At 47.4% G+C, this 23,039-nt stretch overlaps 1 protein-coding gene across 6 annotated transcripts in view; it reads left to right on the forward strand.

The window, feature by feature from the left end:
- The window catches only part of LOC139249590 (uncharacterized), a 194,122-nt gene that overhangs the window by 138,944 nt on the left and 32,139 nt on the right, over positions 1-23,039 (forward strand). For all 6 annotated transcript variants that reach the window (XM_070872538.1, XM_070872529.1, XM_070872540.1 and 3 more), the window contains 4 exons: positions 10,866-10,985; positions 14,775-14,940; positions 16,827-17,064; positions 21,484-21,630. In XM_070872538.1, the coding sequence (XP_070728639.1) occupies positions 10,889-10,985; positions 14,775-14,940; positions 16,827-17,064; positions 21,484-21,630 (648 nt within the window). In that variant the 5' untranslated portion in view covers positions 10,866-10,888. The remainder of the gene's footprint in view (positions 1-10,865; positions 10,986-14,774; positions 14,941-16,826; positions 17,065-21,483; positions 21,631-23,039) is intronic.

A 23,039-nucleotide genomic window follows, 5' to 3' on the forward strand; every position in this document is an offset into this window, starting at 1 on the left:
TCACTGGCAAAGCCAACATTTATTGCCTGTCCCAAGAAGCTGGTGATGGACCTTTTTCGTGAACAGAATCTATAATGACTCAAGAGTCTGGTTACTGTAAACTCACTTAGGTGCAGCCTGATCCATCTTTATTCCAGCCCAAGAGTGTCAGCGTGACAAAGACACCCAGCTTATATACAGGTGACCAAGCAACATGCCACATGCATACAGCCCGATGACTTCCGACCGCGGCGCCCTGTTGTCTGGTAACCCCCAAACATTAATACATAACAACATCCCCTTTTAAAATCTTAACAACAGTTTTTTACAAATTAAGACGGTCTGGGGCTTTCCTCTCACGAGTTGATCGTCTCAGTTCAACTTTGGCTCTGGGCGAGCGTTCTGAGTCCATTGAGATTGCGAGCAGAGGAGAGGTGGGAGTTCGGGGCGTTGGTGAGGTCGACAAAGGTCAACGGCAGTCGAGAGGCGGCGGCAGAGGCGAGGCCTACCGGCGGTGCAGCTGCAGCGGGGAGAGAAGGCAAAAAGAAGTAGAAAGAAATCGAAAGGTGATGTCACAGCCAAGGGAGTAAGTGATTGGCTGGTGATTGATAAGTAGCTTTTCTTTTTTCTTTTCTTTATCAGTAAGTAACATTTAGCATTGTTGTTGCCAAATTAAGTTTATCTAAGGGCTAAGTCATGGCAGGACAGCTCGGACATGTGTTATGCTCCTCCTGTACTATGTGGGAAGTCAGGGACGCTTCCGGTGTCCCTGACGACTACGTGTGTGGGAAGTGCATCCGCCTCCAGCTCTTGACAGACCGCATTGCTGCCCTGGATCTGCGGGTGGATTCACTCTGGAGCATCCACGATGCTGAGAATGACGTGAATAGCACGTTTAGCGAGTTGGTCTTACCGCAGGTAAAGGGTACACAGCCAGATAGTAAATGGGTGACCAACAGGAAGAGCAGTGCAAGGAAGGTAGTGCAGGGATCCCCTGCGGTCATCCTCCTGCAAAACAGATACACCGCTTTGGGTACCGTTGGGGGGGATGACTCATCAGGGGGGAGCAGCAGCAGCCAAGTTCATGGCACTGTGGGTGACTCTGCTGCACAGGAGGGCAGGAAAGAGTGGGAGAACTATAGTGATAGGGGATTCGATTGTAAGGGGAATAGATAGGCGTTTCTGCGGCCGCAACCAAGACTCCAGGATGGTGTGTTGCCTCCCTGGTGCAAGGGTCAAGGATGTCTCGGAGCGGGTGCAGGACATTCTGAAAAGGGAGGGTGAACAGCCAGTTGTCGTGGTGCATATAGGTACCAACGATATAGGTAAAAAACGGGATGAGGTCCTACAAGACGAATTTAGGGAGCTAGGAGCTAAATTAAAAAGTAGGACCTCAAAAGTAGTAATCTCAGGATTGCTATCAGTGCCAGGTGCTAGTCAGAGTAGGAATCGCAGGATAGCTCAGATGAATATGTGGCTTGAGGAGTGGTGCAGAAGGGGGGGATTCAAATTCCTGGGACATTGAACCACAGGAGCATCCAGTCGCGCCCCGGTAACTGCCCCCAAATGAAGTGGAGTGTGGTAAATTGCACTCCGCTTCCATTGAGGGGTGGTAATGCCAATTCTTCTGGGGTAGAAGTACTTCTATGCTGGATGCTAAAATTCCCTTCCCCAGAATTTTACCGCCCCCAAGATGTGATCCTGTGCGGGGATGTAGAGTGAAGTTGAGGGGAGACGGGGGCGGGGGATGGAGGGGAGAGTGGTGGAGGTAGGTGGCGTAGAAACCCAGGGCGGGGGACATGAGGTGCCACATTGCAGCGTAGGTCTGGGGGGGCGAATTGTGTTGGAGGGGTGGGCCTGGGGGCACTGTGCCTCGGTGCGGGGAGTGTTCAGAGTGGGGTGGACGGGTTGACTGCGCAGATGGCGGTTGGTGGATGTGGTGTGGTTGGCTCCGGGGTGGCCGTGTCTGGGGGCTCGACATCCGGGGGTGTTCGGCATTTGGGAAGTATTCTGACGGGACGGGCGGTTTGGTTGCGGGGAGGAGTGTTCCCGGTGTTGGGTGGGTCCGGAGCCGGGGGAAGGCACGCTCTTGGGATGGGAGGTGGTCTGTTTGGGGTTGGGATTGGGAGAGACTTCTTCACTCGGGGAGTTGTTGGCCTGTGGGGTTCCCTGCTGCGTAGAGTTGTTGATGCCAGTTCATTGGATGTGTCCGGGAGGGAGTTGGATGTGGTCCTTTTGGCTGGGGGGATCGGGAGTGTGGAGGGGGCGTGGGGGGGCGGGGGAGGTGCTGGGGTGGGTGATCAGCCATGATCTTGTTGAATGGCGGTGCAGGCTCGAGGGGCCGAATGGCCTACTCCTGCACCTATTTTCTATGTTTCTATTTCTATGTTCTGGGGGAGGTGGGACCAGTACAAAGCGGACGGTCTGCACCTGGGCAGGACCGGAACCAATGTCCTAGGGGGAGTGTTTGCTTGTGCTGTTGGGGAGGAGTTAAACTAACATGGCAGGGGGATGGGAACCTATGCAGGGAGACAGAGGGAAATAAAATGGAGGCAGAAGCAAAAGATAGACAGGAGAACAGTAAAAGTGGAAAGCAGAGAAACCCAAGGCAAAAAACAAAAAGGGCCACATTACAGCAAAATTCTAAAGGGGCAAAGTGTGTTAAAAAGACAAGCCTGAAGGCTCTGTGCCTCAATGCGAGGATTATTCGGAATAAGGTGGACGAATTAACTGCGCAGACAGCAGTTAATGGATATGATGTAATTGACATCACGGAGACATGGCTCCAGGATGACCAAGGCTGGGAGCTCAACATCCAGAGGTATTCAACATTTAGGAAGGATAGGCAGAGAGGAAAAGGAGGCGGGGTGGCTTTGCTGGTTAAAGAGGAAATTAATGCAATAGTAAGGAGGGACATTAGCCTGGATGATGTGGAATCGGTATGGGTGGAGCTGCGGAATACCAAAGGGCAGAAAACGCTAGTTGGAATTGTGTACAGACCACCAAACAGTAGTAGTGAGGTTGGAGACAGCATCAAACAAGAAATAAGGGATGTGCAATAAAGATACAGCAGTTATCATGGGCGACTTTAATCTACATATTGATTGGGCTAACCAAACTGGTAACAATGCGGTGGAGGAGGATTTCCTGGAGTGTATTAGCGATGGTCTTGTAGACCAATTTGTCGAGGAACCAACTAGAGAGCTGGCCATCCTAGACTGGGTGATGTGTAATGAGAAGGGACTAATTAGCAATTTTATTGTGCGAGGCCCCTTGGGGAAGAGTGACCATAATATGGTAGAATTCTTAATTAAGATGGAGAGTGACACAGTCAATTCGGAAATTAGGGTCCTGAACTTAAGGAAAGGTAACTTCGAAGGTATGAGGCGTGAATTGGCTAGAATAGACTGGCAAAGGATACTTAAAGGGTTGACGGTGGATAAGCAATGGCAAACATTTAAAGATCACATGGATGAACTTCAGCAATTGTACATCCCTGTCTGGAGTAAAAATAAAACGGGGAAGGTGGCTCAACCGTGGCTAACAAGGGAAATTAAGGATAGTGTTAAAACCAAGGAAGAGGCATATAAATTGGCTAGAAAAAGCAACAAACCTGAGGACTGGGAGAAATTTAGAATTCAACAAAGGAGGATTAAGGGTTTAATTAAGAGGGGGAAAATAGAGTACGAGAGGAAGCTTTCAGGGAACATAAAAACTGACTGCAAAAGCTTCTATAAGTATGTGAAGAGAAAAAGATTAGTGAAGACAAACGTAGGTCCCTTGCAGTCGGATTCAGGTGAATTTATAATGGGGAACAAAGAAATGGCAGACCAATTGAACACATACTTCGGTTCTGTCTTCACGAAGGAAGACACAAATAACCTTCCGAATATACTAGGGGACAGTGGGTCTAGTGAGAAGGAGGAACTGAAGGATATCCTTATTAGGTGGGAAATTGTGTTAGGGAAATTGATGGGATTGAAGGCCAATAAATCCCCGGGGCCTGATAGTCTCCATCCCAGAGTACTTAAGGAAGTGGACCTAGAAATAGTGGATGCATTGGTGATCATTTTCCAACAGTCTATCGACTCTGGATCAGTTCCTATGGACTGGAGGGTAGTTATTGTAACAGCACTTTTTAAAAAAGGAGGGAGAGAGAAAACGGGTAATTATAGACCGGTTAGCCTGACATCAGTAGTGGGGAAAATGTTGGAATCAATCATTAAGGATGAAATAGCAGTGCATTTGGAAAGCAGTGACAGGATCGGACCAAGTCAGCATGGATTTATGAAAGGGAAATCATGCTTGACGAATCTTCTAGAATTTTTTGAGGATGTAACTAGCAGAGTGGACAAGGGAGAACCAGTGGATGTGGTGTATTTGGACTTTCAAAAGGCTTGTGACAAGGTCCTGCACAAGAGATTGGTGTGCAAAATCAAAGTGCATGGTATTGGGGGTAATGTACTGACATGGATCGAGAACTGGTTGGCAGACAGGAAGCAGAGAGTCGGGATAAAGGGGTCCATTTCAGAATGGCAGGTAGTGACTAGTGGAGTGCCGCAGGGCTCAGTGCTGGGACCCCAGCTCTTTACAATATACATTAACGATTTAGATGAAGGAATTGAGTGTAATATCTCCAAGTTTGCAGATGACACTAAACTGGGTGGTGGTGTGAGCTGTGAGGAGGATGCTAAGAGGCTGCAGGGTGACTTGGACAGGTTAGGTGAGTTGGTAAACGCATGGCAGATGCAGTATAATGTGGATAAATGTGAGGTTATCCATTTTTGGGGCAAAAACACGAAGGCAGAACATTATCTGAATGGCGGCAGATTAGGAAAAGGGGAGGTGCAACGAGACCTGGGTGTCATGGTTCATCAGTCATTGAAAGATGGCATGCAGGTACAGCAGGCAGTGAAGAAAGCAAATGGTATGTTGGCCTTCATAGCTAGGGGATTTGCGTATAGGAGCAGGGAGGTCTTACTGCAGTTGTAGAGGGCCTTAGTGAGGCCTCACCTGGAATATTGTGTTCAATTTTGGTCTCCTAATCTGAGGAAGGACGTTCTTGCTATTGAGCGAGTGCAGCGAAGGTTCACCAGACTGATTCCAGGGATGGCTGGACTGTCATATGAGGAGAGACTGGATCAACTGGGCCTTTATTCACTGGTGTTTAGAAGGATGAGAGGGGATCTCATAGAAACGTATAAGATTCTGACGGGACTGGACAGGTTAGATGTGGGAAGAATGTTCCCGATGTTGGGGAAGTCCAGAACCAGGGGACATAGTCTTAGGATAAAGGGGTAGGCCATTTAGGACTGAGATGAGGAGAAACTTCTTCATTCAGAGAGTTGTTAACCTGTGGAATTCCCTGCCGCAGATAGTTGTTGATGCCAGTTCATTGGATATATTCAAGAGGGAGTTAGATATGGCGCTTACGGCTAAAGGGATCAAGGGGTATGGAGAGAAAGCAGGAAAGGGGTAGTGAGGAAATGATCAGCCATTATTGAATGGCGGGGCAGGTTCGAATGGCCCACTCCGGCACCTATTTTCTATGTTTCTATGTTTCTATGAAGGCTGAGTAGCCGATCTGACGGGAGTGGTCATGACCACATCAGAGACTAAAGGTTCAGAGTCAGTAATGTCAGCAGAGTCCTCTGATGAGTGCACAATGGTTGGTTGGTCACTGACTGCATCTTCCTCACTCGGTTCCAGTTCATCCGTGTGCTGCAGTTTAACCTGGTCAAGGTGTTTCCTGCATGTTTGCCCCTTCTTGAGCATGACAATAAACACTATGTTACCCTCCTTGGCTGTAACAGTGCCGGCGATCCACTTTGGACCTTGACCATAGTTCAGTACATAAACCGGATCGTTGACCGAGATGTCACGTGACACGGCATCATGATCATGACACCATTGCTGACTTTGATGTCTGTTTTCAACACGATCATTCAAATCAGGATGAACAAGAGAAAGCCTTGTCTTGAGATTTCTCTTCCTCAGTAGTTCAGCAGGAGGAACCTCAGTAAGCATATGAGGTCTTGACCTGTAACTGAGCAATATACATGATAACCGTCTCCGCAGTGAGCCCTGAGTTACACGTTTCATACTTTGCTTGATCATTTGAACGGCATGCTCTGCTTGACCATTAGAAGCAGGCTTGAATGGAGCTGATCTCACATGTCTGATGCCATTGAGTTTCATGAACTCCTGGAACTCAAGACTTGTGAAGCAAGATTCGTTGTCGCTCACAACAATGTCAGGCAAACCATGAGTAGCAAGCATGATACGAAGGCTCTCAATGGTAGCTGCAGACGTGCTGGATGACACTCTATCCACTTAGAATATGCATCTACTGTGACAAAAAACATCTTTCCTAGGAACAGGCCCGCAAATTCAATGTGGCTCCTCGACCATGGTTTGGATGGCCACGATCAAAGACTCAGCGGAGATTCCGCTGGTACTTTACTTAGCTGCATGCGAGTATTGCACTGATGCATGCATGATTCTAGATCAGAATCAATTCCAGCCACCATACATGAGACCTAGCAATGGACTTCATTGTGACAATACCAGGATGAGTAGGTATGAAGTTCACGTACAAATTTTTCTCTACCTTTCTTAGACATGATTACACGATTATCCCACAGTAAACAGTCTGACTAAATGGACAACTCATCCTTGCGACGGTTGTATGTTTTGGTCTCCTCACGCATCTCCATCGGTATGGCAGACCAATCACCACTGAGTACACACCGTTTCATAACTGATAAAGTAGGGGTTCCTTCGCTCTCAAAAGCATCCATTACTAACAGTAGATCTGCAGTTTGAGGCGTCTCCATCTCAGTTATGGGTAAGGGCAGACGACTCAGTGCATCGGCACAATTCTCAGTACCAGGTCTATGATGGATGATGTAATCATAGGCATACAATGTCAGCGCCCACCTTTGACTGCGGGATGATGCATTGGTATTAATACCTTTATTTTCCGCAAAACAATTAATTGAGTGGCTTGTGATCCGTTTCTAGTTCAAAATGAAGACCAAATGCACAGGCCAAAGCTTCTTTCTCTACCATACTTTAGACAGACTTCTCGAAGCATACACAACAGGTTATAGCTTGCCCGATTAATTTGCTTGTTGGAGTACACAGCCAACCCCATATGATGAAGCATTACAGGCCAATACAAGATGCTTACACGGGTCATAATGAACAAGCAGCTTGTTTGAACATAGCAGATTCTTGGCTTTCTCAAAGGCTCTATCTTGAGATACACCCCAGACCCAGTTGTCGCCTTTTCTTAGTAACACATGCAGTGGCTCTAGTAAAGTGCTTAATCTGGGTAAGAAATTACCAAAGTAGTTGAGTAACCCAAGGAACGATCGCAGCTCCGTCACATTCTGAGGTCTGGATGCATTTTTGATGGCCTCGGTTTTCGAATCAGTGGGCCTGATGCCATCAGTAGCAATCTTCTTCCCGAGGAATTCGACTTCAGGTGCCATGACTACATACTTCGAGCGTTTCAGCCTGAGTCCTGCTTTGTCCAGACGCTGTAGGACTTCTTCAAGGTGTTCAGGAGTGTCGCGCCCTGTGACCAGAATGTCATCTTGAAGCACGACAGTTCTAGGAATGGACTTCATTAAACTCTCCATATTCCTCTGAAATATGGCTGCAGCCGAACGAATCCCAAAAGGACACCTGTTGTAGATGAACAGTCCTTTATGGGTGTTGATACAGGTGAGTTTCTTCGACAAGCTCCTGGGTCATATAGGCCGACGTCGGATCCAGTTTCATGAACGACTTTCCACCAGCTAGTATGGCGAACAGGTCAGGTCATCAGCACTTGGTAACGGATACTGATCCTGTTTCGAAAATCGGTTAATCGTAACCTTGTCGTCTCCACAAATCCTGACAGTGCCATCACTCTTCAACACAGGAACAATGAGACTAGCCCACTCGTTAAACTCGACCGGTTATATGATCCTTTCACGCTGGAGGCTGTCAAGCTCAATTTCAACCTTCTCCCTCATCATGTACGGAACAGACCCCCGAGCTTTGTGATAGACAGGCCTTGCATTGGAGTCCAGGTGAATCTGCACCTTGGCTCCCGTAAAATTACTAATGCCCGGTTCAAACAAAGAAGGAAACTTTTTCAATACTTGAGCACATGAAGTATCATCCACCGAGGACAACATCTTGACATCCTTCCAGTTCAGCTTGACTTTCTCGAGCCAATTCCTGCCAAACAGCATTAGACCATTACTTGGGATGATCCACAACGGTAGCTCATGAACCACATCGTCATATGACACCTCGATTGCTACACTGCCGAGCACCGGTATGAGTTCCTTAGTGTAAGTACGCAATCTGGCATTGACTGAACTCAGCTTCGGTTTCGCAACATTAGTGTCCCACAGCTTGTTGAATGTCCTTTGGCTCATTATCGACTGGCTCACACCCGTGTCCAGCTCCACTGATACAGGCACGCCATTCAGCTTCACATTAATGACTATCGGCTGGCTCTTGCTCAGGAACGAACACAGTCCATTCACTTCCTCCTCGGGTTGCGTATCCAGGCCATCACTGAACTGGTCCTCATCAACCACGTGGTGAGCCGCACCACGCTTGCTCCGTTGTGGACACATCCTATGAAGGTGCCCCACTTTCGAACATCTAAACCGACACTGATGAGGCCGATGATTTCCCCACAACGCCAACAGGGTGAAATCTGGTTCGGACCAGTTAGCAGGCTCTGAGCAACGGCAGGTTTCGCATAAGAAGCTCTGCCCAAAAACGACGCCATTTTGTTTGTAGAACTTGTCGTGGAACTCTTGCCATCGATGATATTTGCCTCAAATTATCATCCGTTGTCATGCATGCCTGGGCAGTCATGATGGCCTTTTTCAAATTCAGCGTCTCTGCAGCCAACAGCTTCCTGAGGATCGCATCATGGCTGATGCCTATCACGAAGACATCACGCAGCATGTCTTCCAGCATGTTCCCGAACTTACACGGCGCAGCAAGACGTGGCAGGTCAGCGACATATCCCGACACAACCTGGCCCTCAGCACGAACATGCGTGTACAAACGGTAGCGTGATATGATGATTCCCTCTTGTGGCTTCAAATGGTTACGCACCAACGTACACAATTCCTCATATCCTTTTCCGTGGGACGTACAGGCGAGAGAAGATTCTTCATGAGGTAGTAAATTTTCGGACCACAAACGGTGAGGAGAACTGCCCTGCGCTTAACTGTGTAGGCCTCTGCCTCCATGCCGTTGGCCACAAAATACTGATCCAGGCGGTCGACAAAATCCACCCAAACCAGATCCTCCACGAATCTCTCCAGGATCCCAACTGTGCCCATTGTGCATGCGAAGGTTCTTAAATTACCCCGTCGCTAATTATAATGACTCAAGAGTCCGGTTACTGTAAACTCACTCGGGTGCAATGTGACTCACCTTTATTCCAGCCCAAGAGTGCCTGCGTGACAAAGACACCCAGCTTATGTACAGGTGACCAAGCACACATGCCACATGCGTACAGCCCGATGACCTCCCTCCGTGGCACCCTCTGATGTCTGGTGACCCCCAAGCATTAATACATAACACCACCCACCCTTTCCTCCAACCACTGTCTGTCCCACCTGCGACAGAGACTGTAATTCCCGCATTGGACTGTACAGTCACTTTTAGAGTGGAAGCAAGTCTTCCTCGATTTCGAGGGACTGCCTATGATGTAGGGATCCCAGGATGGAGAGGTCGGAGTGGGAGTGGGATGGAAAATTAAAATGGCAAGCGACTGGAAGCTCAGGGTCACGCTTGTGAACTGAACAGAGGTGTTAAGAAAAGCGATATCCTCAATCTGCATTTAGTCTCCCCAGTGTAGTGGAGATCGCACCATGAGCAGTGAATACAGTATACTAAATTGCAAGAAGTACAATTAAATCACCATTTCACCTGGAAGGAGTGTTTGGGGCTTTGGTCTCCTTTACTTACTATTCAAATAGCAGTTTACTGACTTATGGAAAGAAAGTTCATGCGTTTACAAAGCTCCTTATCACGTCTCTCAAGACTGATGGTGCCTAAAGCAATTTGCCAACAGTGAATTATCTTGAAGTGCAGTCAACAACAATAATAACAACTTGCACATATAGCACCCTGAACGTAGCAAACTGTGTCAAGGCATTTCACAGGAACTTAATCAAAATAAGAGAAAGACTTGCATTTAAATAGTGCCTTTCACGACCACCGAATGTCCCAAAGCACTTTACAGACAATGAAGTACATTTTGAAGTGTAGTCACTGTTGTAATATAGAAAACATGGCAGCCAATATGCGCACTGCAAGCTCCCACAAACAACAATGTGATAATGACCAGATAATCTGTTTTTGTTATGTTGATTGAGGGATAAATATTGGCCAGGACACCGGGGATAACTCCCCTGCTCTTCTTCGAAATAGTGCCATTGGATCTTTTATGTCCACCTGAGGGCAGTCAGGGCCTCGGTTTAACGTCTCATCCGAAAGACGGCACCTCCGACAGTGCGGCACCCCCTCAGCACTGCACTGGAGTGTCAGCCTAGATTTTTGTGCTCAAGTCGAGCAGACAAAATGGATGCCAAGCCAAAGAAGGAGATGTTGGGAGGGGGTGATCAAAAATTCGGACAAAGCGGTGAGTTCTAAGCAGGGCCTTAAGGGAAGTGAAGACTTGGAGGGGTTTATGGAGCACGGGGCCTGGATGTTGAAGGCACGGCTGCCAACGGTGGGCCAAAGGGAGAGAGGGATATAAAAGAGAACAGTCCTCTTCTTATGGAGGCAAATTGTACTGGGATATAATTGGAAATGTATATTGATTGTTACCCACTGGGTTTCCTTCACTTTTTTTTTAGTGCTAACATAAAAACGATGAGGAATGGAGCTAAACAGCAAGAATGAAATCTCATATGTCAACCCCAACCGAGGCAGTTTGAAAAAATTCACAATACCCAGGAAAAAGAGTGCTGATAAAGGTAAGTTGTTAAAAGGACATAAGAAATAGGAGCAGGTGTAAGCCATTTGGCCCCTTGAGCCTGCTCCCTGCTCCGCCATTCAATGTGATCATGGCCGATCATCTACCTCAACTCCACCTTCCCGCACTATCCCCATATTCCTTAATTCCCTTCGTTCCCAAAAATGTATCGACCTCCGTCTTCAATATGCTCAACGACTGAGCATCTATAGCTCTCTGGGGTAGAGAATTCCAAAGATTCACAACCCTTTGAGTGAAGAAGTTTCTCCTCATCTCAGCCCTATATGATCTACCCCTCATTCTGAGACTGTGACCACTTGTTCTAGATTCCCCAACCAGGGGAAACATTTTCCCACCATTAATCTTGTCAGGCCCCTTAAGAATTTTGTACATTCCAATTAGGTCACCTCTCATTCTTCTAAACTCTAAGGAATATAGGCCTAGTCTACTTAATCTCTCCTCATAGGGTAATCCCCTCATCCCAGGAACCAGTTTAGTGAACTTTTGCTGCACTCTCTCAAAGGCAAGTATGTCTTTCCTTGGGTAAGGAGACCAAAACTGTACACATACTCCAGATGTGGCCTCACCAATGCCCTGTATAATTGTAGTAAGACTTCATTACTCATACTCTAATCCCTTTGTAACAAAAGAGTTTTGTGGGGGGAGGAGGAGATGTTTGGGGTGGGGGGGAGAGAAAGAGTGTATTGGGGGGGTGGGAGAGAAAGAGTGTTTTGTATACCAGCATCTCTCTCTCTCTGGCTTCCCCCCCCCCCCCCCACCCTCGCCTCCGTGACATCGTGGCCAGAAGCTCGCATTTCTCCGGTAGGATTTACTTCATTTTTATTAGTATTTTAATTGTTTGAGCATTTCCTTGCAATGTTTAGTGCTTGGTTGTTGAGGTCCTCTCCAGTTCCCTTCCCTCCCCTATCCCTACCCTAATGTCTGCGGAATGTGCGCTGCTTTTTCTTCACTGCCCGCAATGTTTTTCAGAGCTAGCCACATAAACTGACCTAAGTGGCAAAAATGGCATAAATGGCCAACACTGGCTTCTGGGAACGCCCCCTTTTGGAATAAAAACTGACCTAAAAAAAATCGTACCTGACTGACTTACACTGGAGCAAATTTTGGGGGGAAAATGGCATTTTTATCTTACGCCAGAAAAAACAACTTACTCCAAAAAAATTGATGCAAGTCATGGCCAATTGGGCCCTATGTCTTTAGCTACTTTACTCTCATGTTCTTTTTTCTCCTTCCTTATCAATTTCTTGGTACTCCTTTGCTGAATTCTAAATTCCTCCCAATCCTCAGGCTTACTGCCCATTTTGACAACATTATAAGCCTCTTCCTTTGATCTAATACTATCTTTAACTTCTGTTAGCCACAATTGGACCACTTTTCCTGTGAGGTTTTTATGCCTTAAAGGAATGTATATTTGTTGTAATTTATGTGTTAATTCTTTAAATGCTAGCCATTACTTGTCTACCATCATACCTTTTAATGTAGTTTCCCAATCTACCTTAGACAACTTGCCCCTCATATCTACGTAGTTTGCTTTGTTTAGATTTAAGACCCTAGTTTCGGATTTAACTAAATCACTTTCAGACTCAATATAAAATTCTATCATATTATGGTCACTCTTCCCTAAAGGCCCCTTTACTACAAGGTTATTAATTAACCCTTTCTCCTTTCTCATTACACAATACTAGATCTAAAATAGCCTGTTCCCTGGTTGATTCCTCAACATACTGTTCTAAAAAACTTATCTTGTATACATTCCATGAATTGGTTTGCCCAGTCTATATGTACATTAAAGTCCCCCATGTTTACTGTATTACCCTTGTTACATGCGCCTCTAATTTCTTGATTTATACTCTGCCCTAAATTACAACTATTGTTTGGGGCCTAGAAACAACTCCCACCAATGTTTTCTGCCCCTTGTTGTTTCTTAACTTCACCCAAACTGATTCTACTTCTTGATTTTACGAGCAAAGATCCTTTCTCTCCACTGTCTTTATCCCATCCTTTATTATCAAGGCTACTACTCCTCCTTTTCTATTTTGCCTATTTCTTCCAAAGGTTAAGTATCCTGGAATATTTAGTTCCCGACCTTGGTCATTTTACAACCACGTTTCCGTACTGACTATTAGATCAAACCTATTAATTTCTGTCTGCGCTATTAATTGATCTATTTTGTTACGAATGCTTCACGCATTCAGATATAGTGCAATTAGCTTTGACTTTTTTCTACTTTTCCCTGGTTCCACCTTAGTCACTGATGCCCTATTACCTTTGTTACTCTGTCCTGACCTACTCTGCTTATTTTTACCCATAACTCTGCTCTAGATCCTTGACATTTCTCTTGCTGCTTTTAAATTTACTCTTTCCTCAATCCACCGCCCCCATCCCCCAACCCTTCATTAGTTTAAAGCCCTGTCTACTGCGATTGTTGTTCGATTCATCAGGAATTTGTGGCAAGAGTGAAACAATGAACTGAATTTTCGGTTCTGCTCATTTCAGGGCGGTAATGGCGGCGGGGCGATAATGTTTGCGCCCGGGAACAGTTTGCGCCTCAGTCAGCAAAATTCATCAGCTGGGCCCCGAGTGTGGAGCGGAGCGCTAAGGGAGGCGTTACACACCTCTCTTAGGGCACTATGCCGGCTGAGCAAGGGAAAATCCCGAGCTAAACAGCCGGCCTCGGGGCGCTGTAAGAAAGGCCTGGGGAGAGAAAAAAATCCCACCAAAAACATTCCCAATAAAATACTCACGCCACCACAACATAAATCACAAAAAAACCCATCACATTTACCTGAGGTGGGCATTACTTACCTCACTGTGGCCGCTACAGCTCGGAACACCCACTTCCACAGGCGGTCCCAGCAGGGGGCGCTCTACAGAGGGCGACGGATCGGATGGGAGCCAAAAATCGAGCCGGTGTCATGACCAGGGATGTTGCACACCGGCTCGCCTGTTCCGGGCGGTAATGTTCCGTGCCCCGCCAAAACCGGCACCGGATGTCCCCGCGGGGAGCTGGAAGCTGGCTGCCCACCTGTAGTGCTTACCGCCCCCATTGCTGCACCGCCGGGGTGCCAACAGGGGCGGCAGATGACCAAAAATCTAGCCCTTTAACTATTTTTGTTTGTACTCCTGATGTGTACGATGCTGAATCTATTGCCCATCCCTAGTCGTTCTGGTAACTGAGTGGCTGGCTAGGCCCCATTAGAGGGTGTTAAGTGTCAACCACATATTGTGGGACACGTGGAGGCCACTCTGGATGGCAAGATTCTCGTCCCTGAAGGACATTGCTGAACCAGTGGCTTTCATAATCATTTTTTTTTTCTGGTGCCAACCCATAAAATATGACCAGATTCATTGAATTAAATTTCACAACAATTGGCGAAGTAAAACAAAACCGAGGGGATTCAGGTCGGGCGAACATCAGAGAGTTGGGAAAAAAAAAATCCCCATCCCTGTTGGAGATGTACGTCCAACTCGGGATGGTGTGTGACTTGGAGGTGCTGGTGCTCCCGTGCGCTTGCTGCCCTTGTCCCTCCAGGTGGTGGGGGCCGCAGGTTTGGGAGGTGCTGCCGAAGAAGCTGTGGCGAGTTGCCGTGCTGCATCCTGTAGATGGGACACACTGCAGCCACGGCGCACTGCTGGTGGAAGGAGCGAACGTTTAAGCCGGTGGATAGGATGCCGATCGCCAAGTCAAAGGCTCACTCCATCTGCTGCTAATTCTCGTTGCAAGTGTTTCTTATTCGTGCTCTAATCTCAATCACGTTTTGTTCCAAAGCTTACTTAGAAATTTGCCACACGGACTGGCGGGAGTACAGCTTCATACAGTCGACCTTGGAAGGGTCAAAGCTTGACGGCAGTTATAGTTTGAACACCCTGTGGAAGTTTGGTGATATGAAGCTCATACACAATGTGAAACTCGAGCAGCGATTTGCAGAGAAGAGGTATGTATAGGACCAAAAGCTATCCCTCCATGGCCTCAACCCTCCCTATCGCTGTAATCTCCTCCAGCCCCACAACCTCCCCGAGAAGTCAGCGCTCCTCTAATTCTGCCCTCTTGAGCATCCCTGATTATAATCGCTCAACCATTGGAGGCTGTGCCTTCTGTTGCCTAGGCCCCAAGCTCTGGAACTCCCTGCCTAAACCTCTCCGCCTCTCCACCTCTCTTTTCTCCTTCAAGACAATCGTTAAAACCGACCTCTTTGACCAAGCCCCTGCCCTAATTTCTCCTATGTGGCTCGGTGTCAAAAAAACAATTTTTGTCTCACAATACTCCTGCGTAGCGCCTTGGGATGTTTTACTAAATGGAATATACAAGCTTGCAAATCCCGCAATTCTTGAAGCAAAACTGGGGCAAAATTCTGGCAGGGAACGGGGTAGGATTGGAATGCCATTGGGTTTGCAGCCTCTAAATCTGTCCGCAAATTGTGCTCTGAAATGGGTGGGGAAGGGGAAACGGGATAGGTGCTTCTTCTGCCAAATGCGTTGCGTCCGTCTGGCTCTTTGGCCCGGTTGCCTTGGCAAAGCTGCGGTTAATCCCAGCAAGACCCACGCCCGCTGAGAGTAGGTACCTGGGAAGGGCCAGGGAAGGTCCCCGGGAGATTAAAAACAAAAATACTAAAGTAATGTTCCCCCGAGTGGGAGTTTTAAATGTTTTGTGGCCAATTTTCTTCGGCTCCCCCTCCGGCCCCATCTTAGAGAGGCAGCGCGTGGCTCCAAGTTCCTCGGTCTCGGGGTGAGCGGAGGGTGCAGACCCCCATGTTGTCCTGCAACAGGTGCTGGTGGGCGCCTTCCCCAAATATTCCAATGACCCCAATGTTCCGGGATTCTGGGATAGAGTCAGCAGCAGGGCAGAACGGCGGGAGGAAGTTGTCCTGGGTTAAGGAAGGGGGTTTTACTTCTGACCATTATCCATTGACATCCTGTTGAAAAGTTTGTGCAGATGTCGAGGCCCAAAACTCCTCTTTTAGCAAAAATGAGGACAATGTCTGCTTTTCTGCACAATTAACAATCGCAATGGCAGGACTATATTGGAATTTAAATTGTGTGATTGTTGACCAATTTTCGTCAGGTTTTTTTTCATTAGAAGAGGAATTTTCACCTCTTGGTCTACTCCTGCACCTATTTTCTATGTATGTTTCTATGTTGGGCGAGGAGGTGATTGGGCTCGCCTGTGATACCCACAGTTGAACAGCCTGCCAACACTCATCAACTTGGCCTACACCTGAAGGAAGGCTACTAGGCTGATTGTCCATGGGACTGCCATCGTGAAGCTTTTGAGAGGAAAGGGAGGAAATTGGGATGGGGCGGAGAGTTGGTGGAGTGCAGAAGCTCTTTGCCACCTGACTTCTTCACTCTTTGCTGTTGCTTCGTCATCATCATCCATCATCATCATCATAGGCAGTCCCTCGGAATCGAGGAAGACTTGCTTCCACTCTAAAAATGAGTTCTTGGGTGGCTGAACAGTCCAACACGAGAACCACAGTCTCTGTCACAGGTGGGTGTTGAGGGTAAGGGTGGGTGGGACTGGTTTGCCGCACGCTCTTTCCGCTGCCTGCTCTTGTTTTCTGCACGCTCTCGGTGATGAGACTCGAGGTGCTCAGCGCCCTCCCGGGCAGTCTTTGGCCAGGGTCTCCCAGGTGTCGGTGGGGATATTGCACTTTATCAAGGAGGCTTTGAGGGTGTCCCTGTAACGTTTCCTCTGCCCACCTTTGGCTCACTTGCCGTGAAGGCGTTCTGAGTAGAGCGCTTGCTTTGGGAGTCTCGTAATACTGTAGTAACTGCATTGTATTTCAAGGGAGATTTTAAATGTAATCATTTTCAACACTAGGGCGAAGATGCGTGAAGATGGCAGACGTGGGAAAGAACTTGAAGAAAGCACATTCTTCCTGGCGACGTCTCACATTGCAGCTTTCAAGCTGTACCATGAAGGACTGAAATGCAACGTTTCTAGTTTACAAGCACTGGGAAATCCAGCTTGTGGTGTTTATCTTCATCGGCACATTGATGTCCTTCTGAGGCACCATCAGCTAAACAACCTGGCCACGGAAACCATTCTGTTTTTTAAGGTGCCGTTATTTGACTTTTAGGAAATTCAGGGTGCTATACAATTCTATTCCAGTGTGATATAAAGCTTCACAGCCGCTGTTGTATCAAGTGTCAGCTGTGGCTCAGTGGGTAGCACTCTCGCCTCTGAGTCTGAAGGTTATGGGTTCCAGTCCCACTCCAGGGACTTGAGCATAAAAAAAATCTAGGCTGACAATACCAGTGCAGTGCTGAGGGAGGGCTGCACTGCCAGAGGTACCGTCTTTCGGATGAGATGTTAAACCAAATTGCTGTTTGTGGGAGCTTGCTTGTGTGCAAATTGGCTGCTGTGTTTCCCACATTACAACACTCCAAAAAGTACTTCATTGGCTGTAAAGTGCTCTGAGATGTCCGGTGGCCATGAAAGGTGTTATATAACTGCAAGTCTTTCTTTCTTTCCCTGATATTTATTTAGAAGCTAGGAAATCCCTCTTTTTTTTTAACTTTCTTTTTCTTGCCGAGTCACTCTCCATCAGTGGTGAATGAAGCAGTTTGGTGGTGCGCCTCCTAAGCTTTCGTCAGCACAGCTGCCCAGGTGACCGCTGTGCCTGCTTTGTTCCTGTGCGCTCGCCTGCAGTGGTTCTGCCTCCAGTACTGCCGATCTCAATTGAGCAAAATCGACACCGAGCCGACTTCTGTGCCAATGAACCGAACACATTTTGTGAGTGTTGACACCAGCTGGTGTGTGTTCGAGCGCTGAGCAAGCAGATCAGCTGGTGCATCTAATGAGTTCGGGACGAGGGATCATTTTGAGGCGCTAATGGCGGCGGGGCGGTAAATTTTGCGCTGGGAAATATTCTGTGCCTGCAGCCGCAAAATTCATCAGCTGGGCCCTGAGCGTGGGGCGGAGCGCTAAGGGAGGCGTTCGACATGTATTTCAGGGCGCTAGTCCGGCTGAGCAAGCGAAAATCCCCAAGCTAAACAGCCAGCCTCGGAGCGCCCCGAGAGGGGCTTCCCTGGGAAAAATAAAATCGCCAAAAAAAAACACAAAAACATTCCCAATACCTTACTGACGCCACATCAACATAGATCACAAAAATAAAAACCAATCACACTCACCTCAGGTAGACATTCCTTCCCTCTCTGCTGCCGGCACAGCTCGTAGCGCCCGCAGTCCCAGGCGGTCCCACTAGAGCGCGCTAAGAGGCGCTACGGGTCCCTCCAGAAAACAAATTTCAAAAAGGTGTCGCAACCAGGGGCGCTGCACACCGGCTCGCCTCTCCCAGACGGCACTGATCCGTGCCCCCACAAACCCGGCACCGAAAGTCCCGGTGGGGCACTGGAAGCTGGCCGTCCGCTCGCCCGCAAATTATTTCTGCCGACATTACCGCCCTTCCGAGGAGCAAACAGAGGCGGTAACAGAATGAATTTCCACCTCCATAAATGCAAGATAGTCACTAATAAATCCATTAAAGAATTCAGGAAAAACTTCGTTACCCAGAGAGTGGTGAGAATGAGGAACTTGCTACCACAGGAAGTGGTTGAGACAGATAGCAGAGATGCAGTTAAGGGGCAGCTAGATAAACACGTGAGGGAGAAAGGAATGGAAGGATATGTTGATAGGGTGAGAATGTTCGCCTTTATAACTCGAATTTAATCGAGAGCAAGTTTTGCTGCAGCTATACAAAGCCCTGGTTAGACAAAGTCAGGAATATTGAGTACAGTTCTGGGAAGCGCACTTTAGAAAGGATATATCGACCTTGGAAGGATTGCAGCACAGATTCACCAGAATTATGGAAATACTCAGCAGGTCAGGCAGCATCTGTGGAGAGAGACACAGAGTTAACGTTTCAGGTTAATGACCCTTTGTTTGTTCTGACGAACGGTCATCGACCTGAAACATTCACACTGTTTCTCTCTCCACAGATGCTGCCTGACCCACTGAGTATTTCCAACGTTTTCTGTTTTTATTTCAGATTTTCAGCATCCGCGGTGTTTTGCTTTTATTCACTCGAATGTGCTCCACGGGTCAGATTGTGAGGAGAGATTACATAGGCGAGGCATGTATTCCCCGGAATATAAAAGGTGATTTGTTTGAGGTTTTTAGGATTTTAAAAGAAACTGATTGGGTCGATGGAGAGCAATGTTTTCCGCTGGTGGGAGGAGTCCAGGACAAAGGGACATAACCTTCCAATCAGAGCCAGGCCATTCAGGAGAGATGTTGGAAACACTTCGTTTCACAAAAAGCGGTAGAAGTGTGGAACACTCTCCCACAGAAAGCAGTAGATAACTTTAAATCTGAGATTGCTAGATTTTTGCTAGCAAAGGGTATGAATGGAGGTGGTTGAATGGAGTTACGATACCAATCGGCCATGATCTCATCGAATGGAGGAACAGGCTCGAGGAGCTGAATGGCCTCCTCCTGTTCCTATTTTCCAATGAAGGTAGGAGGAGGTGTGTGTGGATCTGTTGGTCTGAGTGGCCTGTTTCTGTCCTGTAAGATTCCAGATAACTCTGTAATGCGCGCACACTTCATTGTAGTTCTATTGATTGAACATCTTTTTCCATACCATTTATTCATGCGATGTGGGCGACGCTGCCAAGGCCGGCATTTATTTCCCATCCTGAGCTGCCCTGAGGAGGTGGAGATGGGATATTTTGAGCCACTGCAGTGCTTGTGGTGATGCCATAGGGAATTCTCTTATTCTGTTTGGTGACGGTTGTTCAATAAGCGCTGTGCTCAGCATGAAGAGGACACGCAGAGTCAAGCACATATTGTAGGGCTGGAGTCGTATATGGGCACAGCCAAATGAAGGGTACACATGTAAATGTAGATTCTTTTTTCTCAATCTGGTTCAGCAAAATTACTGAAACGAATACCATTTGTGCTTTAAACAAAGCAAGCTTTTATTTAAAAAGCAAATCCCGATCGGGGACCTTATCAGACAGAAGGAATGCAACTCTGATAGAACGCACCCACTTCCTACGGACAAAGTGACGTTACATTGTAAAGGGACGACGGTTATACATTTTCGGCAAAAGTTAACAAGATAGGGCTAGAGTGACATCCTAGTCCAGCCTATCCCTTTTGATCCCTCTTTCCCTTTGTCCACTCATAAGCCGACCTAAGTATGGTCTGATTTTAAACAAAGACCTTCTGTTAATGTTTCAGGTTAATAACATGATTTAATAAGACCTTGAGGTTTTTCTGCAAGCTGTGGGTTTTGTTTCAATACATGTTAGTGTTGTAACATTTCGCAGTCTCGAGTCTGAGATGTCATGGCTATTCCTCCATGAATTCTTTGTTAGCTTATACTGTCCCTATACAATTCCCACGTTCTCAACTTCAATGTCTCTATACATTTTTAAACATTCACACACATTTTCTCTTCCCTGAAGGACATTAATTTTCACAACAGATTAATTTTCAGCTGCTAGATGACAATAGTGAGGTTATAGAAACATAGAAAATAGGTGCAGGAGTAGGCCATTCGGCCCTTCGAGCCAGCACCACCATTCAATATGATCATGGCTGATCATGCAACTTTAGTACCCCATTCCTGCTTTCTCTCCATACCCCTTGATCCCTTTAGCCATAAGGGCCACATCTAACTCCCTTTTGAAATCTGGGTTGCTAATCTAGTACCATAACTGCAACCACTAGGTTACCATTTCCAGATTTTCCATCACCTGTTGATCTTTTTGGCTTGGGCTGAAGAAAGCAGAAAAAAACTTCCATTTAAATAGCACCTTTCACAACCTCTGGACGTCCCAAAGCGCTTCACAGCCAATGAACTACTTTTGCAGTGTAGTCAGTGTTCTTCTGTAAACAAACAGCAGTGTGATGATCTGTTTTAGTGATGTTGGTTGGGAGATAAATGTTGGCCAGGAAAACAGATGAACTCCCCTGCTCTTCAAATAGTATTATGGGATCTTTTATGTCCACCCGAGAGGACAGAAATCCTTGGTTTAATGTCTCACCTGAGAGTCGGCATCTATGACAGTGCAGCACTCCCTCAGCACTGCACTGAAGTGCCAGCCTGGATTATGTGCTCAAGTCTCTGGAGGCGGACTTGAACCCACAACCTTCTGGCTCCGAGGCAAGAGTGGTACCACTGAGCCAATGCTGACACCAAGGGTAAAGGTACGGCATTCAAAATGCAAAATGGCAATCTAGAACTCTCAATTATCTGCTGGTGTCCATTATTCACTTTGAGGGGTGGCCTCTGTGTTATCATCGATAATCAAAGATCTGCTGAATTTATTTTGATTTAAAAACCCTTTACTTTCTAGTGTGGCTAAAGTTGTGAAGTCGCTGTCCTAGTTCTGACAGATTAGAAGAAGATATTGAGAGCAGAATTCTATGTGCAGGTTACAGATGTATCAATGATGGAAATTGGCAAATTCTGTAGTTTTAGACAAACTGACCTTTTTTTTAAAAAAACTTTCTCTCACGTCTTTAGGTGTTGTTAGGAAAGGTGAAGACAATTCCTCCATGTATGAAAAAAACAAAGACAGGTGTGGACCCGACAGCAAAATTTGATTGCCACATGTCCCAAATTCCAGCCAGCCTCAAGGAACCAATTTCTACTCAGATTATCAATTCAGCAGTGAGTTATTGATTCTAAACCTTTGAAGAATGCTTGACTTATCAACGAATAATGTAGGCTTGTTTAACCTGCACTAATCCCAACTGCAATAAAGTATAGGGTTCAGCATAGAATCAGAACCAGCACGGGGAGGCCCGACTGAACCATTGCCATCTGTAATGTATGCATTTGTGAGTATGCTCACAGGTATGTAGAGCTGTTGATGTCGGAAGGCCTCCTCGTAGGACTGCTCCTGGGCATGGTCAAGGGGGCCATCAGCCGGGCGGACGTGGGGGTCGTTCAGCCCGACTGCCTGCCTCTCTTCCGCGGTTACATCCGAGCCTTCCGCGAGAGGTGGGCGCCGGAGGGACTGGAGTGCATCATCATCCCCAGCAACCAAATTTTAATTTGATGTTTTGTCTAAAGTTTAATTTGATTAAGTTGTCGGTTTTAGCGTCCCCCCCGCCCCCTTTTAGCTAGGGGGCACGTGTATAATTTGTGTTTTGGTGCCCTCAAAAAAAACCAAGGGGACACATGTTTGAAAATGTTTGGAGTGTTTCCCCCCCCCCCCCCCACTTTAATCAGGGGTCACTTGATTTAATTGTCTTCAACTAAAATAGTTGTAGAGCTATTGAGCTGGCATGGCGCTTGTCCTGGCCGACATCCGGTGCGCGCCAATGCCATCGAGTCGCTAAAATCAGCACTGGGCCCTGACTCCGTTAGGTGTGTCAAGGAGGCTCAAGCACGTGGGGAGATCTCGTCCGAGCTGATCCCCGTCCGGACGGAATTCCTCATCGGCGCCAAGCTCCAAAACCTCCCTCGGGAGCCGGTGCCTCACAACTTGAGCCTCCTCCGGGAAATCCCCTCCATACCTTTCAGTTTTGCGTGGAGGAGATTCCTGTGCGGGCTGTTCTTGCACACTCTTCACCTTGCCATCCTCGTCTGCCATCCAAACAAGCCATGGCGCATCATCTTGCCATCCGGAGGAGGCGGGGGTCCCCAATGGAGTGTTCCCTACGCGGGAGTCCTCCCTTTATTTATTGGTGACTTAGACCAGACCAGTCCCGTGCAATAAGTTTTTAAGTCGGTTTACGGGCTCCCAGGCCGCCTATAATTTCTGCGGTCTAGAGGAGTCCATGTTCCATGTTTATGTGGCATGTGTCAGGTTGCAGCCCCTGTTCCAATATCTGAAGGGGCTGCTCCTCAAATTCTGGTTGCACTTCAGTCCCACACTCCTGATCTTTGGGCACCTTGTGCGGAGGGCAGCGGGCGGTCGGAGGGGTTCATTCAACCTGACTGCCTGCCTCTCTTCCGCAGTTACATCCGAGCCAGGGTGTCCCTGGAAAGGGAGCACGTGGTGTCCACTGGTACGCTCGTGGCCTTCCGCAATAGGTGGGCCCCGGAGGGACTGGAGTGCATCATCACCCCCG

This window comes from Pristiophorus japonicus, chromosome 2 (assembly GCF_044704955.1).
Source record: "Pristiophorus japonicus isolate sPriJap1 chromosome 2, sPriJap1.hap1, whole genome shotgun sequence".
Lineage (NCBI taxonomy): Eukaryota > Metazoa > Chordata > Chondrichthyes > Pristiophoridae > Pristiophorus > Pristiophorus japonicus.